This window comes from Cervus canadensis, chromosome 11, assembly GCF_019320065.1.
Source record: "Cervus canadensis isolate Bull #8, Minnesota chromosome 11, ASM1932006v1, whole genome shotgun sequence".
Taxonomy (NCBI): Eukaryota; Metazoa; Chordata; class Mammalia; order Artiodactyla; family Cervidae; genus Cervus; species Cervus canadensis.
Genome location: NC_057396.1, coordinates 55,734,172 through 55,754,221, shown reverse-complemented (window position 1 = coordinate 55,754,221; position 20,050 = coordinate 55,734,172). Strand labels below are relative to the sequence as shown.

General features: G+C 39.6%; 2 protein-coding genes across 2 annotated transcripts in view; one reads left to right on the top strand and one right to left on the bottom strand.

Annotated features, from left to right (window-relative positions):
- KCNA4 (potassium voltage-gated channel subfamily A member 4) overlaps positions 1-20,050 on the top strand; it is a 224,565-nt gene that overhangs the window by 58,845 nt on the left and 145,670 nt on the right. The gene's annotated exons all lie outside the window — the stretch shown is intronic.
- On the bottom strand, positions 4,164-7,610 carry LOC122449872 (follitropin subunit beta-like). Its single transcript, XM_043481928.1, has 2 exons — positions 7,419-7,610; positions 4,164-4,501 (listed from the first exon to the last, which is right to left on the bottom strand). Exons 1-2 carry the CDS (start codon positions 7,575-7,577, stop codon positions 4,271-4,273), a joined length of 390 nt encoding a protein of 129 aa, XP_043337863.1. The 5' UTR covers positions 7,578-7,610; the 3' UTR covers positions 4,164-4,270.

Sequence of the window (20,050 nt, the reverse complement as noted above, 5' to 3'; positions counted from 1 at the left end):
AAATAAGGTTATGGTTTTTGCTAATAAGTTATATTTTGAATATTAACCCCTTATTAGACATATGGTTTGCAAATATTTCTCCCATCCCCTGGGGTGCCTCTTCAACAGGTGATTAATTATTTTGCTGTGCACAACATTTTTAGTTTAATGTAGTCTCACTTATTTATTTTTGCTTTTGTTGTTTGCATTATAGGTGTATCCAAAAAATCACTGTCAAGATCAATGTCAAGCAGCTTACCCCCAAATTGTCTTCTAGAAGTTTAATGGTTCCAGGTTTTACTTCAGATTTTTAATTCACTTTGTGTTAATATTTGTAAGTAGTATAAAGTAGGGGTCCAGTTTCATTATTTTTGTATGTGGATATCCAGTTTTCCCAATACCATTTAATGAAGAGACTATCTTTAGCCCATTGAATATTCTTGGCTCCCTCATCAAATACTAATTTACTATATATGCATAGGTTTATTTGATATATTTCTAGGCTCTTGATTCTGTTCTATTGATCTATTTGTCTTTTTAATGCCAGTGTCATACTGTTTTAATTACTATAGTTTTGCAGTATAGTTTGAAATCAGGAACTCTTATGCCTCTAGCTTTGTTCTCCCTCAAGATTGCTTTGGCTATTCAGGGTCTTTTGTGGCTCCATACAAATCTTAGAATTGTTTTTCCTATTTCTATAAAAATGAATTTTGATATTGAATCTATAGATGACTTTGAGTAGTCTGGACATTTTAAAAATATTGATTCTTCTGACCCATAAACATGGGATACTTTTCCATTTATTTGTGTCTTCTTCAGTTTCTTTCATCATTGTCCTATTTTTTAGTGTGCAGATTTTTCACTTCCTGGTTAACTTTATTCATAGCTATTTTATTATTTTTGATGCTATTGTGAATAAAATTATTTTCATTATATTGTTTTCATTGCTATTGTGAATGAGATTATTTCTTTTATTTCTTTTTCAGATGGTTTTGTTGTTAGTATATAGAAATATCAGTTCAATTCAGTTCAGTCACTCAGTCGTGTCCGACTCTTTGCGACCCCATGAATCGCAGCACACCAGGCCTCCCTGTCCATGACCAACTCCCAGAGTTCACTCAAACTCATGTCCATCAAGTCAGTGATGCCATCCAGCCATCTCATCCTCTGTCGTCCCCTTCTCCTCCTGCCTACAATTCCTCCCAGCATCAGGGTTTTTCCAATGAGTCAACTCTTTGCATGAGGTGGCCAAAGTACTGGAGTTTCAGCTTCAGCACCAGTCCTTCCAATGAACACCCAGGAATGATCTCCTTTAGGATGGACTGGTTGGATCTCCTTGCAATCCAAGGGACTCTCAAGAGTCTTCTCCAACACCGTAGTTCAAAAGCATCAATTTTTCGGCACTCAGCTTTCTTCACAGTCCAATTCTCACATCCATACATGACCAATGGAAAAACTATTGCCTTGACTAGATGGACTTTTGTTGGCAAAGTGATGTCTCTGCTTTTTAATATGCTGTCTAGGTTGGTCATAACTTTCCTTCCAAAGAGTAAGCATCTTTTAATTTCATGGCTGCAATCACCATCTGCAGTGATTTTGGAGCCCAGAAAAATAAAGTCTGACACTGTTTCCACTGCCTCCCCATCTATTTGCCATGAAGTGATGGGACCAGATGTCATGATCTTAGTTTTCTGAAGGTTGAGTTTTAAACCAACTTTTTCACTCTCCTCTTTCACTTTCATCAAGAGGCTTTTTAGTTCCTCTTTGCTTTCTGCCATAAGGGTGGTGTCATCTGCATATCTGAGGTTATTGATATTTCTGCCAGCAATCTTGATTCCAGCTTGTGCTTCCTCCAGCTCAGCGTTTCTCATGATGTACTCTGCATATAAGTTAAGTAAGCAGGGTGACAATCTACAGCCTTGATGTACTCCTTTTCCTATTTGGAACCAGTCTGCTGTTCCATGTGCAGTTCTAACTGTTGCTTCCTGACCTGCATGCAGGTTTCTCAAGAGGCAGGTCAGGTGGTCTGTTATTCCCATCTCTTTCAGAATTTTCCACAACCAACTTTATACATTGATTTGGTATCCTGAAACTTTACTGATTTTATTTATTAGTTCTAACAGTTTTTGAGTGAAGTCTTTAGGACTACATCAGAGATTATGTCATCAGCAAACAGAGACAGTTTTACTTCTTCCTTTCTGATTTGGAAAGACTTCTAGTTCTCTTTCTTGCCTGATTGATATGTCTGAGACTTCTAGCAATATTTGAATATTCTCTGGTGAGAACAGTCATCCTTCTCTTGTTTCTGCTCCTACAGGAAGAACGTTCAGTCTTTCACTGTTGAATAGGAAGTTAACTGTGGGCTTGTCAAATAAAACCTTTATTATATTGAGGTACCTTCTATATCCAATTTGTTGAGAGTTTGTATCATGAAAGGATGTTGAATTTTGTCAAATACTTTTTCTGCATCTCCTGAGGGGACTAATCCTTGATTGATATCCATGTGCTGGACAGTATATTAATTCTAATATTAACTAGATTTCAAAGATTATGAGGAAAACTCTCCACCAGCTCTGAGTTTCAAATAAGACATGCTAAGAGCTTTCTGAGAACAAATCAATTTTAGTGTAGACTGGGGGCTAAGGAGCAGTAGGGATAAATTAAGAAAATGATGATGTAAGAAATAATAGAAGTCTGTTTTAGGGAAAAAAGAACACCTAAATTCAGCAACATTCTTATTGATATTTCCACATGAACAGTGAGTACAGGTGATATTTATAGAAGGGCTTAAAAAAGATTTCTAGTAATGTTACCACTAAAATTATGAAAATACACATTTATGTGTCATGAACAAATAGTTCAAGAGCATGGAAAAGTCCAAAGTTGTGCCTTTGGTAGGTAACATTTTTGATTTTTAAGTGTGTTTAAATATTCAGGTTAAAAAAGGAGTTAATATCTTTAAAAGTAATTTAAGTCATAAAGCATTTTTAGCATACACCATTTTGAAAGAAATCATAGATTTGGGAGTACATGTAGTCAAGTGATAAAGCAAATATAGAGACAGTCCAGAAAATACAGCTTTTCTCTCTAGACGGACAATGCTTTTTAAGGGAGGTATTTCTCTGAAAGCTCTTCCAGGTGGTTCAGTGGTAAAGAGCCAGTGTAGGAGACATAGGAGATGTGGGTTTGATACCTAGGTTGGGAAGGTCCCCTGGAGGAGGAAGTGGTAATCTGCTCCAGTATTCTTGTCTGGAAAATCCCATGGACAGAGGAGCCTGAAAGGGGATTGCAGAGTCAGTCATGACTGAGGGACTTAGCAGGCATGCATTTCTCTGAAAAATTAAGTGGAAAGCAAATTAAATATAGCCTGTTAAGTTGCCCTAAGTGCTGTCATGTGGACTTCAGGGTTCTTATCCCAGCAGTGGAGGAGAATTCTGGTACAAGTGGCATAGCAACAACAACAGGTGATATGTCTTATTGCCTGAGGGATAGCTCTACAGAAGGCTGGATGTTCTTGATCAAATTTATTTCAGTGACATAGTATGTAAGGGTAGCAACTTAGGAAAAGACATTCATTGGTCTTGTAATTGAATTTACACAGACCCAAATTCATTGTTCTTGTCTTGGAGCTAAATTCAAATTTGAAATAAAAATTAAGATGCTGTATTTAAAGCTGCAGATTGTAAATGGATGCACTGTTTCCCTTCTGTGCCTACTCCCACCCTCTTAGGTCAACAACTTCTCTGCCTGGAAAACACAGGTGAGGTGGAACTGATGACAGTACTTCCATGGATGAGCAATAAAGTGGACAGTCTCAGCTTAGTAACCCTACCTTCCTGACTCTCCGCTTAATAGTGAAACAACTAGACATAGAGTTAGGTACCTGCACCATGACACTAGAGCAGTACTGGCTCTCTTCTTGCTGGCCATGTATCTCACAGGAGATTATGTTCCGTTTAGTTCTCCTACTCCATCATCTTGAGACCTCCTTCTCCAAAGTCTAGATTTTGTTATCTGTAAAATAACAAGGTTGATCTTGAAGACCTCTAAGTCTATTAAAAATGGGAAACAGCTTATAGATCCTAAATTCAAGTTAAATGAAACCAACAGAGTCCAGACCTAGGTTGAGTGGCGACAGGCCCCAGCCGTCTCCAGTCTTGGAGCGCCCCCTCTCGGGAGAGCAGAGATGAGCAGGGTCTCCCGCGGTGGTTTGCAGCCCAGGCCCGTGTGCACGCAGACATCTTGGATGCCTGGGCCTGTGAGGGTGGGCAGCTCAGAGCGCCGCCGCCCCTTACTCTCTGACGTCGCTGAAGGAGCAGTAGCTGGGCCCCAGGCCCCACACGGTGCAGTCGGAGCTGCCGCTGTCACACTTGCCGCAGTGACACGCGGTGGCCACCGGGTACGTGTGCAGGGAGTCTGCGCGGTGAGCGCAGCCGGGCACTCTCACCGTCTGGTAGACCAGCTCCTTGAAGGCACATGTCTTCTGGATGTTGGGCCTCGCTGGGTCCCTGTACACCAAGTCCTGAGTGGTTTAGGAGTTGCGTTACATTATTCTGCAAGTTTCTGTTTGGTTTAGTAAATAAGGGACAGGGATTTAATACTGCTTGCTCTAATATTTCCTTTCAGAAGACCAGTTTCCAGGAAACTTAAGCACAGAAAACTTGATCTCATAAAGGAACTCATGTTGTTTTTGTTCAGTCACTAAGTCATGTCCCACTTTGCGACCCCATGGACTGCAGCATGCCAGTCTTCCCTGCCCATCACTATTTCCTGGAGTTTGCCAAACCCATGACCATTGACTCGGTGATACCATCCAACCATCTCATCCTCTGCCATCCCCTTCTCCTCCTACCTTCAATCTTTCCCATTATCAGGGTCTTTTCTATTGAGTTGACTCTTCACATCAGGTAGCCAAAGTATTGGAGCTTCAGTTTTAGCATTAGTCCTTCCAGTGAATATTCAGGGTTGATTTCCTTTAGGATAGACTGGTTGGATCTCCTCGCAGTCCAAGGGACTCTCAAGAGTCTTCTCCAACAACACAGTTCAAAAGCATCCATTCCTCGGCACTCAACTTCCTTTATGGTCCAACTCTCACATCCACACATGATTACTGGAAAAACCATAGCTTTGACTGTACAGACCTTTGTCGGCAAGTGATATCTTTGCTTTTTAATACACTGTCTAGGATTGTCATGGCTTTTCTTCCAAGGAGCAAGCATCTTTTAATGTCATGGCTGCAGTTACCATCTGCAGTGATTTTAGAGCCCAAGAAAATAAAGTCTGCCACTGTTTCCACTTTCCCCCCATCTATTTGCCACGAAATGATAGAAGTGGATGCTTTGATCTTAGTTTTTTGAATGTTGAGTTTTAAGCCAGCTTTTCACTCTCCTCATTCACCTTCATTAAGAGGCTCTTTAGTTCCTCTTCACTTTCTGCCATTATGGTGGTGTCATCTGCGTATCTGAGGTTGCTGATATTTCTCCTGGAAATCTTGATTCCAGCTGTGGTTCATTGGCATTTCACATGATGTACTCTGAATAAAAATAAGCAGGGTGACAATATACAGTCTTGACATACTCCTTTTCCAATTTTGAACCAGTCTGTTGTTCCATGCCTTGTTCTGTTACTTCTTGACCTGCATACAAGTTTCTCAGGAATGAGGTAAGGTATTTCCATATCTTAAGAATTTTCCACAGTTTGTTGTGATCCAGTCAAAGGCTTTAGCATAGTCAATGAAGCAGAAGTAGATATTTTCCTGGAGTTCCCTTGCTTTTTCTATGATTCAATGGATGTTGGCAATTTGATTTCTGGTTCCTCTCCATTTCTAAATCCAGCTTGTATATCTGGAAGCTCAGTCTCTTGTGGGGTCACTGCTCCTTTCCCTTGGGTTCTGGAAATCAAGATGGTGGTGTAGAAGGACATGGGCACATCTTCTCATAATTGAAGTCTCTGGGATGAGCAGAGCAGTTAAAAACAGGTGAGAAAATGGCTTGAAGGAGCAAGGAAGGAACTCATATTATACCACTGTTCTTAAGTGTCCTGGGAATGTTACAGAAAGTGTAGTTATCTCTTTTCTCTCTACCACGAATATACCCATATATTTAATATTTTTAAAACTCTATAAAAACTTTGAATTTGTATAGCATAAAAACATGCAAAGATAAAGGAATACAGAAGATATGACCTTTGCAATCTAAAGATGGTTTTTTTTTTTTTTTTTTGTACTTAGTAATCTTAAGCTTTCTTAATGACAGGTAAAGACATAGCATTTGGGTTTAATTGCTTAGAAAAATATTTCCAACTTTTTATATGTATATTTAATCTTTTCTATGTATATTTAAAAGAGGAATAGGGACCATAAGCTCAATTATTTATATTTTGTCTAAAATGTTTGGGAAATCACATACTGGATTCTGATATTCTGTGGCCTTTTAGGTTCTTCCTTGCCATTGCCTTAAATTCTGTACCTGTGTATCATTCTTAATCCAAAAGATATATGATACAGTTTCAGTACCAGAACATTGAAATTAGGTCAAACATATTTCACTCCTCTACATGCCCACTAAGAAAATAATTGGCTTTGAGGGAGAAAGGGGGCTGCTGGATAGTTTATTTTCCCAGCTGGCTATCAGGCCTACATCTCACCCAAAGTGTGGTAAGTTGAGTTTTATTGATCAGTTCATTTAATATTAAATAAATAAAGTATTTTCATTAAGATGCAGCACTTTCAATTTCAATTTATCAAACTTCTAAATAGCCAGATGTGTAGAAAAGTGGCAAAGAACATTTTTCCCCTTTAGCTGGTTTGTTTTGAAGAAGCTGTGAGAATGTAGACAAATGGCTTAATACCTTTATTCCTTGATTTTCTTAACAGCATAAAGAAGGGTGTAGGTTTGCTGACTCATTTTGGCTTTTCTCCAGGGATTGATTGCTCTCAGGCTGCTTTTGGTATTGTATTAAAAATGGGCCAATAAAATGAATTTTATAATTGGCTGCTTGCATTTTTTATTTGGCTGTAAAATCAATGTTATTACTATCCCTGTTGCAGAGGTATGCCTTTTATTATTGCAATTGCTATTTTAAAGACTATTGACAATATTCCATGTTTAATTATAGATATGTACTCATGCCCATGTTTATCCCTCAATAGGTAAAGCTAGCAGAAAAATGCTCTTTTAAAATGCAGAGTTGGCACATTACTGAAGCACTCATTTACATCAGTCTGAGCTGTCCTGAATTTGTTTTATCCAAATTAAATCCAAATCCAAACATCTAAATGATATCATGGTAATTTACCTCAATTACAACACAGACAGTGTTGGCTAAGGGACTCATGGCTATAATTTAGAAGAGACAAAATATTGACAGAGTGATAATCAGTGAAACCTGCCTTGTCCAGACCCTCAGCACCTTCACTTCCAGCAAAGCAAAGTGCCCACCCGGGTGTAGCAGTAGCCCGCACACCACGTGGTGTTGATGCTTATGCAGAAGCGGCATTCCTCTTTCTCCACCGTGATGGTGATGTTGGTCAGCTCGCAGCTTCTGCAGCAGATTGCTCTCCAGCAACAGAAAAGGAAGCAGAACTGGACGGACTTCATCCTGGACTGGGAAGCAAGCAATTAGAAATCCCAAAGTATTTTCACATTCATGGACTTTGACCCATCCAAATTGAACTGAAATCAACCTGCTTCCCAAACTCTGCCATCTCATTCAAGTTCAACAGGCACTCTTTGACAAAAGAGAGACATAGTAACACGTCAGAAATTCTCATAGAGTTCTTTAAGTGGAGGTGTAGTCTTTCTAAGGATTAAAATGTCACAGGTTATGCATCTGAAAAAAAAAAAAACCCAGAAAAACACTAATTTGAAAAGATATATGCACCCATATGTTGGCAGTTTACTACTGCTAAGATATGGTAGTAACCTCAGTGTCCATCCAGAGACAGATGGATAAAGATACACACACACATACACACAAACACACATGGAATATTACTCAGACATAAAAAGAATGAAATTTTGCCATTTGCAGCAACATAGATGGACTTGGAGGGCACTATGCTAAGTGAAATAAGTCAGATAGTGAAAGACAATTACTGTATGATATCACTTATATGTGGGATCTAAAAAATACAACATAGTGAATATAATAATAAAAGAGAAGCAGACTCACAGATACAGAGAATAAATTAGTAGCTACCCGTGGAAAGAGGGAAGAGGGGAGGGGCAATATAAGGTGGGGCATTAACAGGTACAAAGTATTAGATATAAAATAAGCTACAAGGATATATTGCATAACACAGGGAATATAGCCAATATTTTATAGTAAGTGGAGTATAACCTTTATAATTTGTGAGTCACTGTATTTTACATCTGAAACATATAATATTGTGGAGCAACTATATATCAATTTAAAAAATGTCACAGGGGATTGCCTTAATATAAACATTAAGTTGTTGTCCAGTGGCTAAGACTGTGCTCCTAGTGCAGGGGACACAAGTTCCACCCCTGGTCAGGAAACTAAGATCCTGCATGCCAAGTGGTGCAGCATTCCCCAAAATAAACACATTTAAAGTGACAAATTTCCCTGTAAGTATTGCTTTAGCTTCCCTGTAAGTATTGCTTTAGCTTCATCCGCAAATCTTAATTCATGTTGATTTGTCATTATTCAGTTAAATATATTTTCTAATTTCTCTTTTGCTTTCTTCATTGATCCATAGGTCATTTGGAAGCATGTTGTTTTAAGTTCCATATTTGGAGGGATTTTCATGATTTTTTTGTTATTGATTATTTAATTCCCTTGTGTTTAGAAAACAACACTTTGTGTACTTTCTGTCATTTTAAACCTTTTGAGATATTCTGCTGGTTTGGGGTGAAATGTTGTAAGGGTCTTGATAGTGTTGTTTGACTCTTCTATATATTTTCTAACTTTCTGTCTGCTTGTTCTATTGATTACCGAGAGAAGAATGTTGAATATGGTCAGTCTACCTGGATAATTAGTGTTTTCAAAATATATCTTTTCCATCCTGTGTCTTTGTATTTAAAGTGCATTTCATCTGGGAAGCATATAGTTGAGTCTTGCTTTTTAAAACAGTCTAGTCTAATGATCTTTGTCTTTTAATTGAAGTGCTCAGAATTTTTAAATTGAATATAATTTTGATAGTCATGGGTTTATTTAGTCATCATATTGTTTTTTGTTTCATTTATTCTTTGTTCATTTTTCCATATACTCTGCATTCTTTTGAATTGGTTATTTTTTAGTATTTGTTTCATTGCCACTATTGGCTTAGCAGCTTGATTTATTTATTTGTTTGTTCATTTTCAAGTTTAAAATGCATCCTTTACCTCAAGTGATAATATTCCACTTGACACATAATGAAAATATGTACTTACAACATTCCATTTTTCTGCACCCTCATCCTTTGTGCAATTGTTATTTATTTTACTTCAACATTATTCTAATCCCTAACTATGTTGTTGTTATCTTTGTTCTAAATAGTCAATTATATTTTTAAGATTTTAAACAATGAGAAAAGTCTTTTGTATTTACTTACATGTTATCTTTTTCAACACATATTATTTTCCTCCTGTCTAATGAGCGTTCTTTAGAATTCTTTGTCATGTACATTATCTGGCAATGCATTCTCTCAATCTTAAATTTACTAAAAATATCCTATTTCAACTTAGTTTTTGAAGGAATTTTCTTTCTAGTTACAGAATTTCTACCTAGACTTCTCAGTTAGCAAGTCTGTTTTTGGTAGTTTCATTTCAGTACTTCATGTTCTTTATTTGCCTTGTTTCAGATGAGGATTCTGCAGTCTTATATATTTATCCCCTCTATGTAGTATGTCTTATTTCCCTTTGGCTAGTTTAAAGATTTTATCTTTATCACTAATTTTTCAGCCTGCCTTGCTGAATTTATACTTGCTGGCAAGGCAACTGCTCCAGTACTCTTGCCTGGAGAATCCCATGGACAGAGGAGCCTGGTGGGCTACAGTCTATGGGGTCACAAAGACTCAGACATGACTGAAGTGACAGCGCACAGATGCGTGATATGCCTTGGTGTGGTTTTCTTTGGGTTTTTGCTACTTGGATTTCAGTGAGCTTTTGGTTTATAGCTTTTATTAAACTAGAGAAAATTTACAGAAAATTGCCAAATATTGCTTATCATTGCTTTGAATGCAGAATAAGTAAAACAATACAGTTTCCTTCGACTTCTATCTCTTGGTGTTCTGAGGTATCTATCTCATTGCTTATTTTTGAAAAGAATCAGAGTAAAGCTTCGAGCAGAGAAGAGCATCAGTCTCAAGTTGGATAGGGCTCTAAGACAATCATTTTTAGTATAGCTGTCATAATTCTCAATGTAATAATTTTATTGACATCATGCTCCTCTGCTAGACTCCATGAGAGACTAGTGGCAACAAAGAAGGAGCTCAGTATTTTTTTCAGTGAATGAATGAATAACATGTGGCCAGTGAGGTGATATTGATTTCTCAGAAACATGAAGACAGCTAAGGAGATAGTCAAGCCAGGGGAAGGTGGGAAGGAAGCCACACTAGACATGTTGTCTCCACAACCTCAGTCCGCAGTTCAGTAAAGGTTGGTCCAGGGTATCTAACCAGATGGGTTGGTTCAAGAGCAGCAAGAAACTCTGCCCACCTAGCATGACCCAGAAGAAAGGCACAGATCTGGGGGACCCAACTATATTAGTTTGCTAGAGCTGCCATAACAAAGTACCACAAACAAGGTGACTTACACAAGAGAATTTATTGTTTCATAGTTCTGGAGGCTAGAAGTCCAAAATCAATAGATTTGATTCTTTCTGAGGGCTGTGAGCAAGAATCTGTTCCATTTTTCTTCCCTAGCTTGTGATTTGCTGGCAGTCTTTGGAGTTTCTTGGTTTATCACTCTGATCTCTGCCTTCATCTTCACACAGCAGTACTTCTATGTGCATAGAAAAGTGAAAGTGAAGCCACTCAGTCGTATCTGACTCTTTGCGACCCCGTGGACTATAGCCCACCAGGCTTCTCTGTCCATGGGATTCTCCAGGCAAGAATACTGGAATGGGTTGCCATTTCCTTCTCTATGTGCATATTTCTGTCCAAATCCTCTCTCTTTATAAGCACACCAGACATATGGGATTAGGGACCCACTCTACTCCAGGATAACCCTATCTTAACTTCATTAATTATATCTCCATTATTGTCAAATAAGGTCACATTCTGAGTTACAGGGCTTAGAAGTTCAATATATGAGTTTTGATAGGGGGCACAATTCAACCCATAACACCAACCAATCTAAATTTGAATCCTGTCTCTTTCTTTTACTGACTTGGCATTTTCACATCTCAAAATGGGGGTAACAGTGCTTATCCTTCAGGGAAATTATGAAGATTGAATAAGATAATGTTGGCAAAGCACTTAGCTTGAACCTGACACATGGTAAACACTCAGTACATCGTGGCTTTTACTGTCCTGAGCTAAATGCCCATTGATTTACTGAATAATTGTGCTCCTCCTGAATATAACTAAGAAATAGGTCCATTTTTCATTAGATTCATTTGTCCATTAGAAATAGATCTGGTTTCTTTGAAATGTTTGCCAATTTTCTTCTCAAATTGTTTCTGGGGAGGCGGGAAGATAACTACTGAATTTCAAGTGCTTAAATAATTAAGCCAAAACAAGAGAACACTGATAATAAACACTTTTCTGTGCATTATAATTGTGGAGCAATATCTTCTGGATAGTTAACCCTAGAGGCTTTATCGATTTAACTGAAATCTAATCATCTAACAACCCATAAATACTGTTGGAAGCACTTCTCCAGAGAGACCCTGTAATTAGCAGCTGGCCCCCTTCTGGGCAGTGGGGCTCCCACCCTACTTGTATTTGGTCAAGTAATTTTTCAGCTGAGTGATCATCCCAGAGGACATCGTTTCTCTTGATATAGCTCCCTCAGTTTTGCTGGCCACAGCAAATTAGCTGCAGCCTTGCTCCTCAAAATGGTCAGGACTTTAATCTGAGCCTCCCTTCTCTTTGGAAGTGAAGGGCACATATTTAGAACTTTTGACAGCTTGACATGGAGATCTGATCATCTTGGCTACGTTTGTGTGGTCAAGTTAGGGCTTCAGTTGCCTGAATCCACTTCTACCCTTTCTCCATAGTGTATCTGAGACTGGTGTTTAGTTTGTTTCTTCAATTATTTCTTCTATGATATTCTGGATGCATGGTTTCTCATGAATGAGGAAAATGCCTTTTTCCCATTCCCAGTTTTCAAATGAAGGGATTTTCCTTAAGAGCTGTCCTAGCCTCTTGAAAAGACCCTGATGCTGGAAAAGATTGAGGGCAGGCAGGGAAAGAGGCAACAGAGGATGAGATGGTTGGATGACATCACTGACTCAATGGACATGAGTTTGAGAAAGCTCAGGGAGATAGTGAAGGACAGGGAAGCCTAGTGTGCTGCAGTCGGTGGGGTCGTAAGAAGTTGGACACGACTGAGTGACTGAACTGAACTGAACTGAGCCTCTCGAAAAATTTATTGCCCCCTCCTTGGAATGATGGAGAGTTTTACCTCATTGTAAACTTGGAAGTAGATGCTGGGTTTGCTTGACCTTGCCCTGCCCTCCCTTCTCTTAGACAGGTAGTTGCCCACAGAGAACATTCTTCCCCTGCTACTCCTCCTTTCTAGGGGGAGCCAGCGCCTGCCTCAGTGGGTATCCACCTAATTTCGGAGAGGAGTTGGTAAGCTAGAGTTGCTTTTCCAACCATGCAGTTTATTTCAACTTAGCCTCTGTCAATAATGAGGGGGACCTGTAGGGCTCCTTCTGATATACTCCTGGTTCTACTTCTCAAAATTCTGGGGACTCGGGAATGGAGTCTCCAGATAAAGAGCTATTTTGTAAAGAGCTATAAATAACTATAAGCTATAAGCTTATAACTTATAAGCTATAAAGAGCTATAAATAACCCAAAGAGTTATTTGGGTCTTGTAGGAAACAACGTTGGGCTAGCCTCTGAGAGTCATCAACAGAGTTGGTCTTTTTATGTCTGATGAGAAACAGTTTTCATGTATCAACCAGGCACCAGAAAATCTCTATTTAGAAAACACGAGGCAATTGAATATTAGACACCCAAAGCCCTTAGAGGAAGCAGAAGTCATTTTTATGAGGAGCCATTTAAGAAGTTCAGAGCCTGTGGTGAGCATGTTATTCACATAATTTCATTTAATTTTGAAAAAGATGTGGAACCAGGTCAAAATTCAGAGAGGATGTCATTTTGCCTTGGTCAATCTTGTGAGTAAAAAGTGGAGAGTTAATCCTCTGTCATTAAACAAACAATGGTATGGTGCCTCTTAGTGGATCATGTTTAGGAACAGAACCAAGGGTTTTTCTAGTTTCTTTCTTAGGTGAATGGCTCATCTAATACTAATCCTGAATTTGGCCTGGTGAGTCGCTCTTGGTTTACAGACAGAAAAGATGTCAGATGATGAAGTCCTAGTACTGAATTCTTTTTTCAGCGGAGGAACAGAGCCAGAGAGGTTAAGGAGCTTGCTCAAAATCACACTGCTATGCAATAAGAGAGCTGGAATGAGAGGTGCAGTTGTGGAGACCTCGGTTAGTGTTCATTCTGCTCTGTCCTGCCATCCCGGTACTTGGGAGTTGTTGACAGCAACCAACCCTTTCCATTGGCTTCCCAGGTGGCTCAGTGGTGAAGAATCCTGCAGTGCAGGAGACTCAGGTTCGATCCCTAGACCAGGAAGACACTCTGGAGAAAGAAATGGAACCCTCGCCAGTATTCTTGTCTGGAAAATCCCATGGACAGAGGAGCCTAGTGGGCTACAGATCACGAGGTTGCAAAAGAGTTGGACATGACTTAGCGACTGAACAACAACAACCCCTTCCACCACCAACTCTGTTTTTAAAGCTGTCCACTGCTAGTGAATTGGAAAACAGTCTTAACCCAAAAGCAGCAGTTTAAGGTGAGCCCTTCACTTTCTATTTTTTTCTCAGTAGCTTATGCTGTTCTTACCATTCTAGGAACTAGCATCCACTTCTTTTCCTTTAGGAGTGGGGCAGCACACAGCCACCCAGTGGCAGATACAACTTGTCTCTTTGACAAGACAGATAGTATTTCAGCAGAATTATATTCTGTAGCATCGATCACCATGACAGGATGTATGATAATATATAATTGGGACGCGCACCAGGTGCCCCAGTAACAGTTTTGAGTGGCTCACTGAGATTTATGTTTTTCCTGTTACCCTGTCTTGTTGGCAATTTGTTGAAATTCTCCAATGGTGTAATCATTTCTTAAGTGCTTTGCCTCTGGTATATTTAAGTCAGTGTATGTAGTGGCTGACTTAGTTATTTTGGAATGATTTGAGAATCATTTGGGATTAAGCCTCAGCTCATATGCCACCTTTGGGATCTGTTGAAAAGCTGTTATTAATATTCCCAGTCTGAACCAGGGGCTCACCTTTGGAATACTATGTGCCTTGCATATTCCGCTATCAGAGCTTTTCTCATCCTGCACTGTCATTGTTGGTTTGAGTTTTTCTCCTTTGCTAGAAGGTGGTGCTTTTGTGTTTGGTTTGTTTTTTTGTTTTTTCTTTAAGGTGAGGGTTTTTAGAGTCAGATGGACCTGGGTTCAGGTCCTGATTCTTCCACTTAACAGCAGTGTACTTTGGGCAAAGTACTTAACTTTGCCCAAATCTCAGCCCACTCATCTGTAAAATGGGTCTAATAACGTCCTTCACAGAAAGTTTTTGAATATTAAATGAAGACATGTATGTCAAGGGCAGAGCATAGAAGTGTACAATGGAAGCATTTAATAAGTGCAGGTTTACAACAAGCATAACAAGCTTTTGTTGTTGTGCTGGTGTATTTATTAATAGCTCCCCAGATTATCTCCAGATTATCCTCATTTGAATAAGTTATGTGGTTCCCTTTTACTACTTAATCTATTAAGGAAATAAACATCATTACTATTGAAGAAAAGTATATGACTAAATGTACAGGCCATAAATAAAAAATCTTCATATACCTGATCAGTAAATAATTTCTTCCAAATTAATTTATTTGGCTGTTGACGTTTTTGCCCATACAATGTTTTATCCCTAATTTGAGGTAAAGATGTATGTTGTGACTTGTTTTGGTAGCCATACTCCTAGGAAACTCCCTCCATGCCCAGAAAATTGTACATATAGGTGGCGCTAGTGGTAAAGGATCCGCCCACCAATGCAGTAGATGCTGGAGATACAGGTTTGATACCTGGGTTGCAGAGATGCCCTGGAGGAGGAAATGGCAACCTGCTCCAGTATTCTTGCCTAGAAAATCCCAAGGACAGAGGAGCCTGGCGAGCTACAGTCCTTGGGGTCGCAAAGAGTCTGACACAACAAAGCGAGTGCACACACACACACACACACACACACACACAAGTCTAGAGTATGATGAACAAAGTAGGAAAAATAGGTGGCAAGCTTTCATGCATTTAAATTCTACATCATGGAGTTCTCCTTAGCACAGAGGGAAAGTCAGAATAAGCATTGCAATAATCACAGGATCGAAAGGGAATTAATTTTGTCTGTCTTCCTGCACAGAGGAAAAATGATAATTATTATAGCTGCAGATTGATGGTTATCCTGGCTCTTCTTTTTCTTGCCAAGCCAGGCAGTACAAAGTGCTTCCCAAGAAAAATGAGTATGGCTCACTTTGGAATCTTGCAAGATAAAGTTTGTTTTTTTTTAATAGAGTTTATTTTTTAGCATATATATAAGTATAGGTATATATGTATTCTATATATATAGTCAATATTTTGAGTATGGTTCAAAAATCAGTATGTCTATTTTATATCAAGTGCATTTTAAAAAATGAAATACTTTTTTATATTTTAGTATTAGTATTTTAGTATATTAGCATTTTAATATTTAAAGAAAATACTTTAAAAATACATTTGTTTATTATTATTCTCCGATAAAGCACAATGCCTGTCACATGGTAGGTGCTAAAAATGAATGCATGATGAATAAACAAATGGCCTTCAAATTGCTTAAACTCTTCCACGCTGATATTATTTCCCATGTTTACCTGATATGATTGTCGTGTTTACTTAACTCAGTATTTCCTCCTGGAGCTTCTAGTCCAGGAGATGTTGCTTTCATCCTCACCAAAAGGGGAGATGGATTTGAGATCGGTGATGCAGGTATAATGCATACTTGGTCTGGCCTCTATCGCAGCCTCTGCCCTAGTTCCAGAAAATGCCAGATTACTGTCACAGAGTCAGCTCAGCCACCCTCCACAGATGTTAATCATCAGGACGACCAGGCTACAACCAGCAAGGCTCAGAATAAGAGCCAGAGCCTGTTCCCGAGCCTTGTGAATACACTGCCCCTTCTGAGAACTGACTGGGGCGGGTCTTCCATTCTGTGAGGTGCAGTGAAACAGCTATGTTAGTTGTTAAAATACAGAAATACTTTTTTCCTCTAGGAATAAATAGTTCTTCCCTTGGCACCCTGATTACCCCCCACCCCCAGAGGCACTCTGGCCCCTTAGACTCTCTCCAAGACCTCCCTATGTCCAGCAACTGCAGAGTTAATGCCTGGCATGGCAGAGCGAACCCAGGGTCACCTTTTCTAATTGCTCTGGTGCCTGCTTCTCAGCTGCTAAATGAGTAGCACTCATTTTCAGGGGATAACTGAGCTGCTCCCTGAGCTCCTTCTCGGTCCTGAAGGTTTCTCCTTCTTTCCCAGCCTGCGGATGTTTTGTCTTGGCCTTGCCAGCTCCAAGTCGGGAACCTGGTCCCACCCTTCCTCACTGTGTTCATGCCTCTGCAGTGCTCTGTGCAGCCTGACCTTAGTCCCTCTGAATGCAGCAGGTCTGCCAGTGGTTGAAGGATCCTCCCTTGATCCAAGCTCCTCTCAAGCCTCACGTTAATGGGTAGAATTTGGCCTTTAATTATGGGCTCTTACCCTTGGGGCAAGTTTGCCAGGCATCCTGTAGTGACAAGACATGTCTATTTTCTGACTTGGGTCCTATGTTGACTTTGTCAGGGCATCCTGATTTGAGGTCTTTTTAGGAAAACTACAAGAATATGACAAAGCTATTTTTTCAAATTAGCTGGAAATCCTGATTTTTCCCCCTTAAAATTTGACAACCCTACTTTTCCAGCTTGATGACCACAATTTTATCCTAATTTTCTTGTATTCCTATGAATTTCTGCTATTCTTTTTTTTCTCTCGGAGCTAAGGTTTCAACCGTCTGTCTATAATGCTGTGTGGTCTAGTCGTGTCCAACTCTTTGCAACCTCATGGACTGTAGCCTGCCAGGCTCCTCTGTCCATGGAATTTTCCAGGCAAGAATACTGGAGCAAGTTGCCATTTCCTCCTCCAGGGGATCTTCCTGACCCAGGGATCAAACCTACATCTCCTGCATTACAGACCACTTGGGAAGCCCCATAGAAACCAACTGGTTTGCACCAACTCCCTGCTAACCAGGACATAACCAATATTTATTGAATGAATGAATGAAAAGATGAATGGATAAAAGAGTTTGCTCCATAGGATTCTCTTTCTCTTTAGGACCCCTTTCAGAATATGATAGGGCCTTGAGTCAGAAAAATAAGTAAATATGACAGAAACTTAACCCTGCTCTGGGGAGCCAGGCAACCTTATACTGCCGCTACTCTCTGTATTTAATTACCTTTCATTTTTCCCTTGGCAATTAGTAAAGTGCCAGTCTGTCTCAGATGTGCTAAGGAGAACCAAGAGAAGATGTTTTTGTCCACACTTGAGCCAAAGTGTTAAAGGAACAGTAGCACACTTGGGGTGGGGGCTGGGGAAAGTGGAGATGGAAAGTAATTAATATTTATTGAGCAACCATCATGTACTTTTTTAGACATGATCTCATTTTGTCCTCACAGTAACCCTGCAAAGTATATTCTAGACAACGAATCATGTTTAGCCAGGCCACATAAGTTACTCAAATCCTAGAGTTATTAAATAGCACAGCTTGGATTTAAACCTAGGTCTTTTCACACAATACCAGCCTGCCTTCTATTGCTAGAAGCATCATGGTGTGGCAGTGGCAGGGATCAAAGACAGAGAATGCTAGAGGAAGGTGACAGTCTAAGACAGAGCCAAGCCCACTCATTCCCTGTCTCCTTCTCTCCCTTCTGCCTCCCATTCATTCTAGAACATTCCTGGCATAGTTCTGTCTTCTCAGGATACTGATGAACTGATGAATAGGATAAACACAGTCCCTGACCTCACATGGGTCATATTTCAGGGCAGGTTATAGAGACTGAAAAAGTGATTTCAAGCATGATTAATTATTGAAGCTATGTTGGAAGCATATAAGGAGATGGTGGAAGAGTGGCAGTTGTTGGAGGGGTGGGGATCAGCAAAGGCTTCATGAAGATAGTAATATGTGGGTTGAAATGTGAGGGATAAGAATAATTTAGCTTTGCTGAGAGTTGGGAGAACAGTTGTTTCAGGCAGAAGAAACTGCTCTAGGACAAAGAAAGTGTGATGAGATTGGCTTATCCTTCTGAAGAGAAAGCTGTAGGATCCCAGTTTTATTTCATATAGGGAAGCAGCCTGTTACCATAGGGAGAGGTCATGAGTCCTGAGTGCTCAGGAAAGGATCTCATGTGGAGCAATATTTGAATAGAAATGAGGCAGTCATGCAGGCTGGTTTGGTTACAAGCAGTTGAAGGAGACAGAGGCAAAAAGCAGAGATAATGACACAAGCAAATGAAGAACCAGGAGAGGACATTTAAGGTTGAATTATTTGATAAAGAATATCTCCAACTGCAGTGGCAGCTCTGCCTTTGCTGGTTTTGAAATTGCATTTGGAATGAGGAGACAGCAAAATTGTAAAAAGCCACTCCGCACTGGCAGTGAGTATGCTGGGTGGCAGTTGGGGTTGTGATCAAAGCCAGTCTCCCCAGTTCCCCAGTTATAGTGTTTTCCAAAAGTGTAGGTAGGTAGGCTGATTAAAGCACATGCTCTAAAATAGCCAAATGCTTCCTCCAAATGTTTAAAATCCAAGCAGGTCCTTCATCACAGAACACTTTCTGTATTAAATATTAATCAAAATAATTTCATTTTGCAGATTCAATACTTAAAATATCAATTTAGATGATGGATCATGGACTTTAAACCTGGAAGAAATGTTAAACCCATCTCTCCCTCTACCCCATGCATTTACAGATGAGTGAGCTGGGATCCAGAGAGGATAAGGGAATGCTCAGAATCCTTAAGCTAGATTATGGGAGTTAAACCAGAATATTGCATTTTTCCTAATGAAAGAAAGAAAATCAGGTTGATACCAAGCTTCAGCTTTAACTGAGCTGTCCATTGATGATATATCAAATTTCTCTGATACTTTATTGCTTGGCAAATATTTATTTTTCTGGCTTTTACTTCTGATGAGATCTCCATACTAAAGTGGTTGTTGCTATTAGAAATCTGGATGGAATGGCATTAAATGTGGAGAGGGGAGTGTTTATCAGTATGGCAAATGAAGTTGGCTGTGGATATAGCAGATATTTCAGAATCATTGTGCTCTCCTTTGTGTCATAACAAAATGCCCCTTAAGCTTCAAATTCATAAAGTAGTAGCCTGCTTCCTTTCTTTTTCATTCAACCTGTACTAAGTACCTGCTTTGACCTCAGTTCTATACTGTGTATATTGCTAAGTGCTATGGTGGGGGTAGTGTTTAGAGACACACTCTGAAAGTGTTAGTCACTCAGTCATGTCTGACTCTTTGTGGCCCCATGGACTGCAGCCTGCCAGGGTCTTCTGTCCATGGAATTCTCCAGGCAAAAATACTAGAGTGGGTAGCCATTCCCTTTTCCAAGGGATCTTCCTGACCCAGGAATTGAACCCAGGTCTCCTGCATTACAGGCAGATTCCTTACCATCTGAGCCACCAGGGAAGCCCTAGGAATACACTCTAGTCTTAGGATATTTACCATTTGGATGATTTTGGTAATGACTAGGCAAAAATAAGTTAGGGGATAAAAGGGACAAAGAAACTTGCCAGTAGAGCTGGAATCGATATTTCTGCAACACAGCC

Bases quoted from the DNA above. Each gene is read 5' to 3' on its own strand.
- LOC122449872 (XM_043481928.1), bottom strand. From the start codon at position 7,577: ATGAAGTCCGTCCAGTTCTGCTTCCTTTTCTGTTGCTGGAGAGCAATC. The intron at 4,502-7,418 runs GTGGGCACTTTG...TAAACCACTCAG, and splicing joins CGGGCTACTGCTACACCCGG to GACTTGGTGTACAGGGACCC.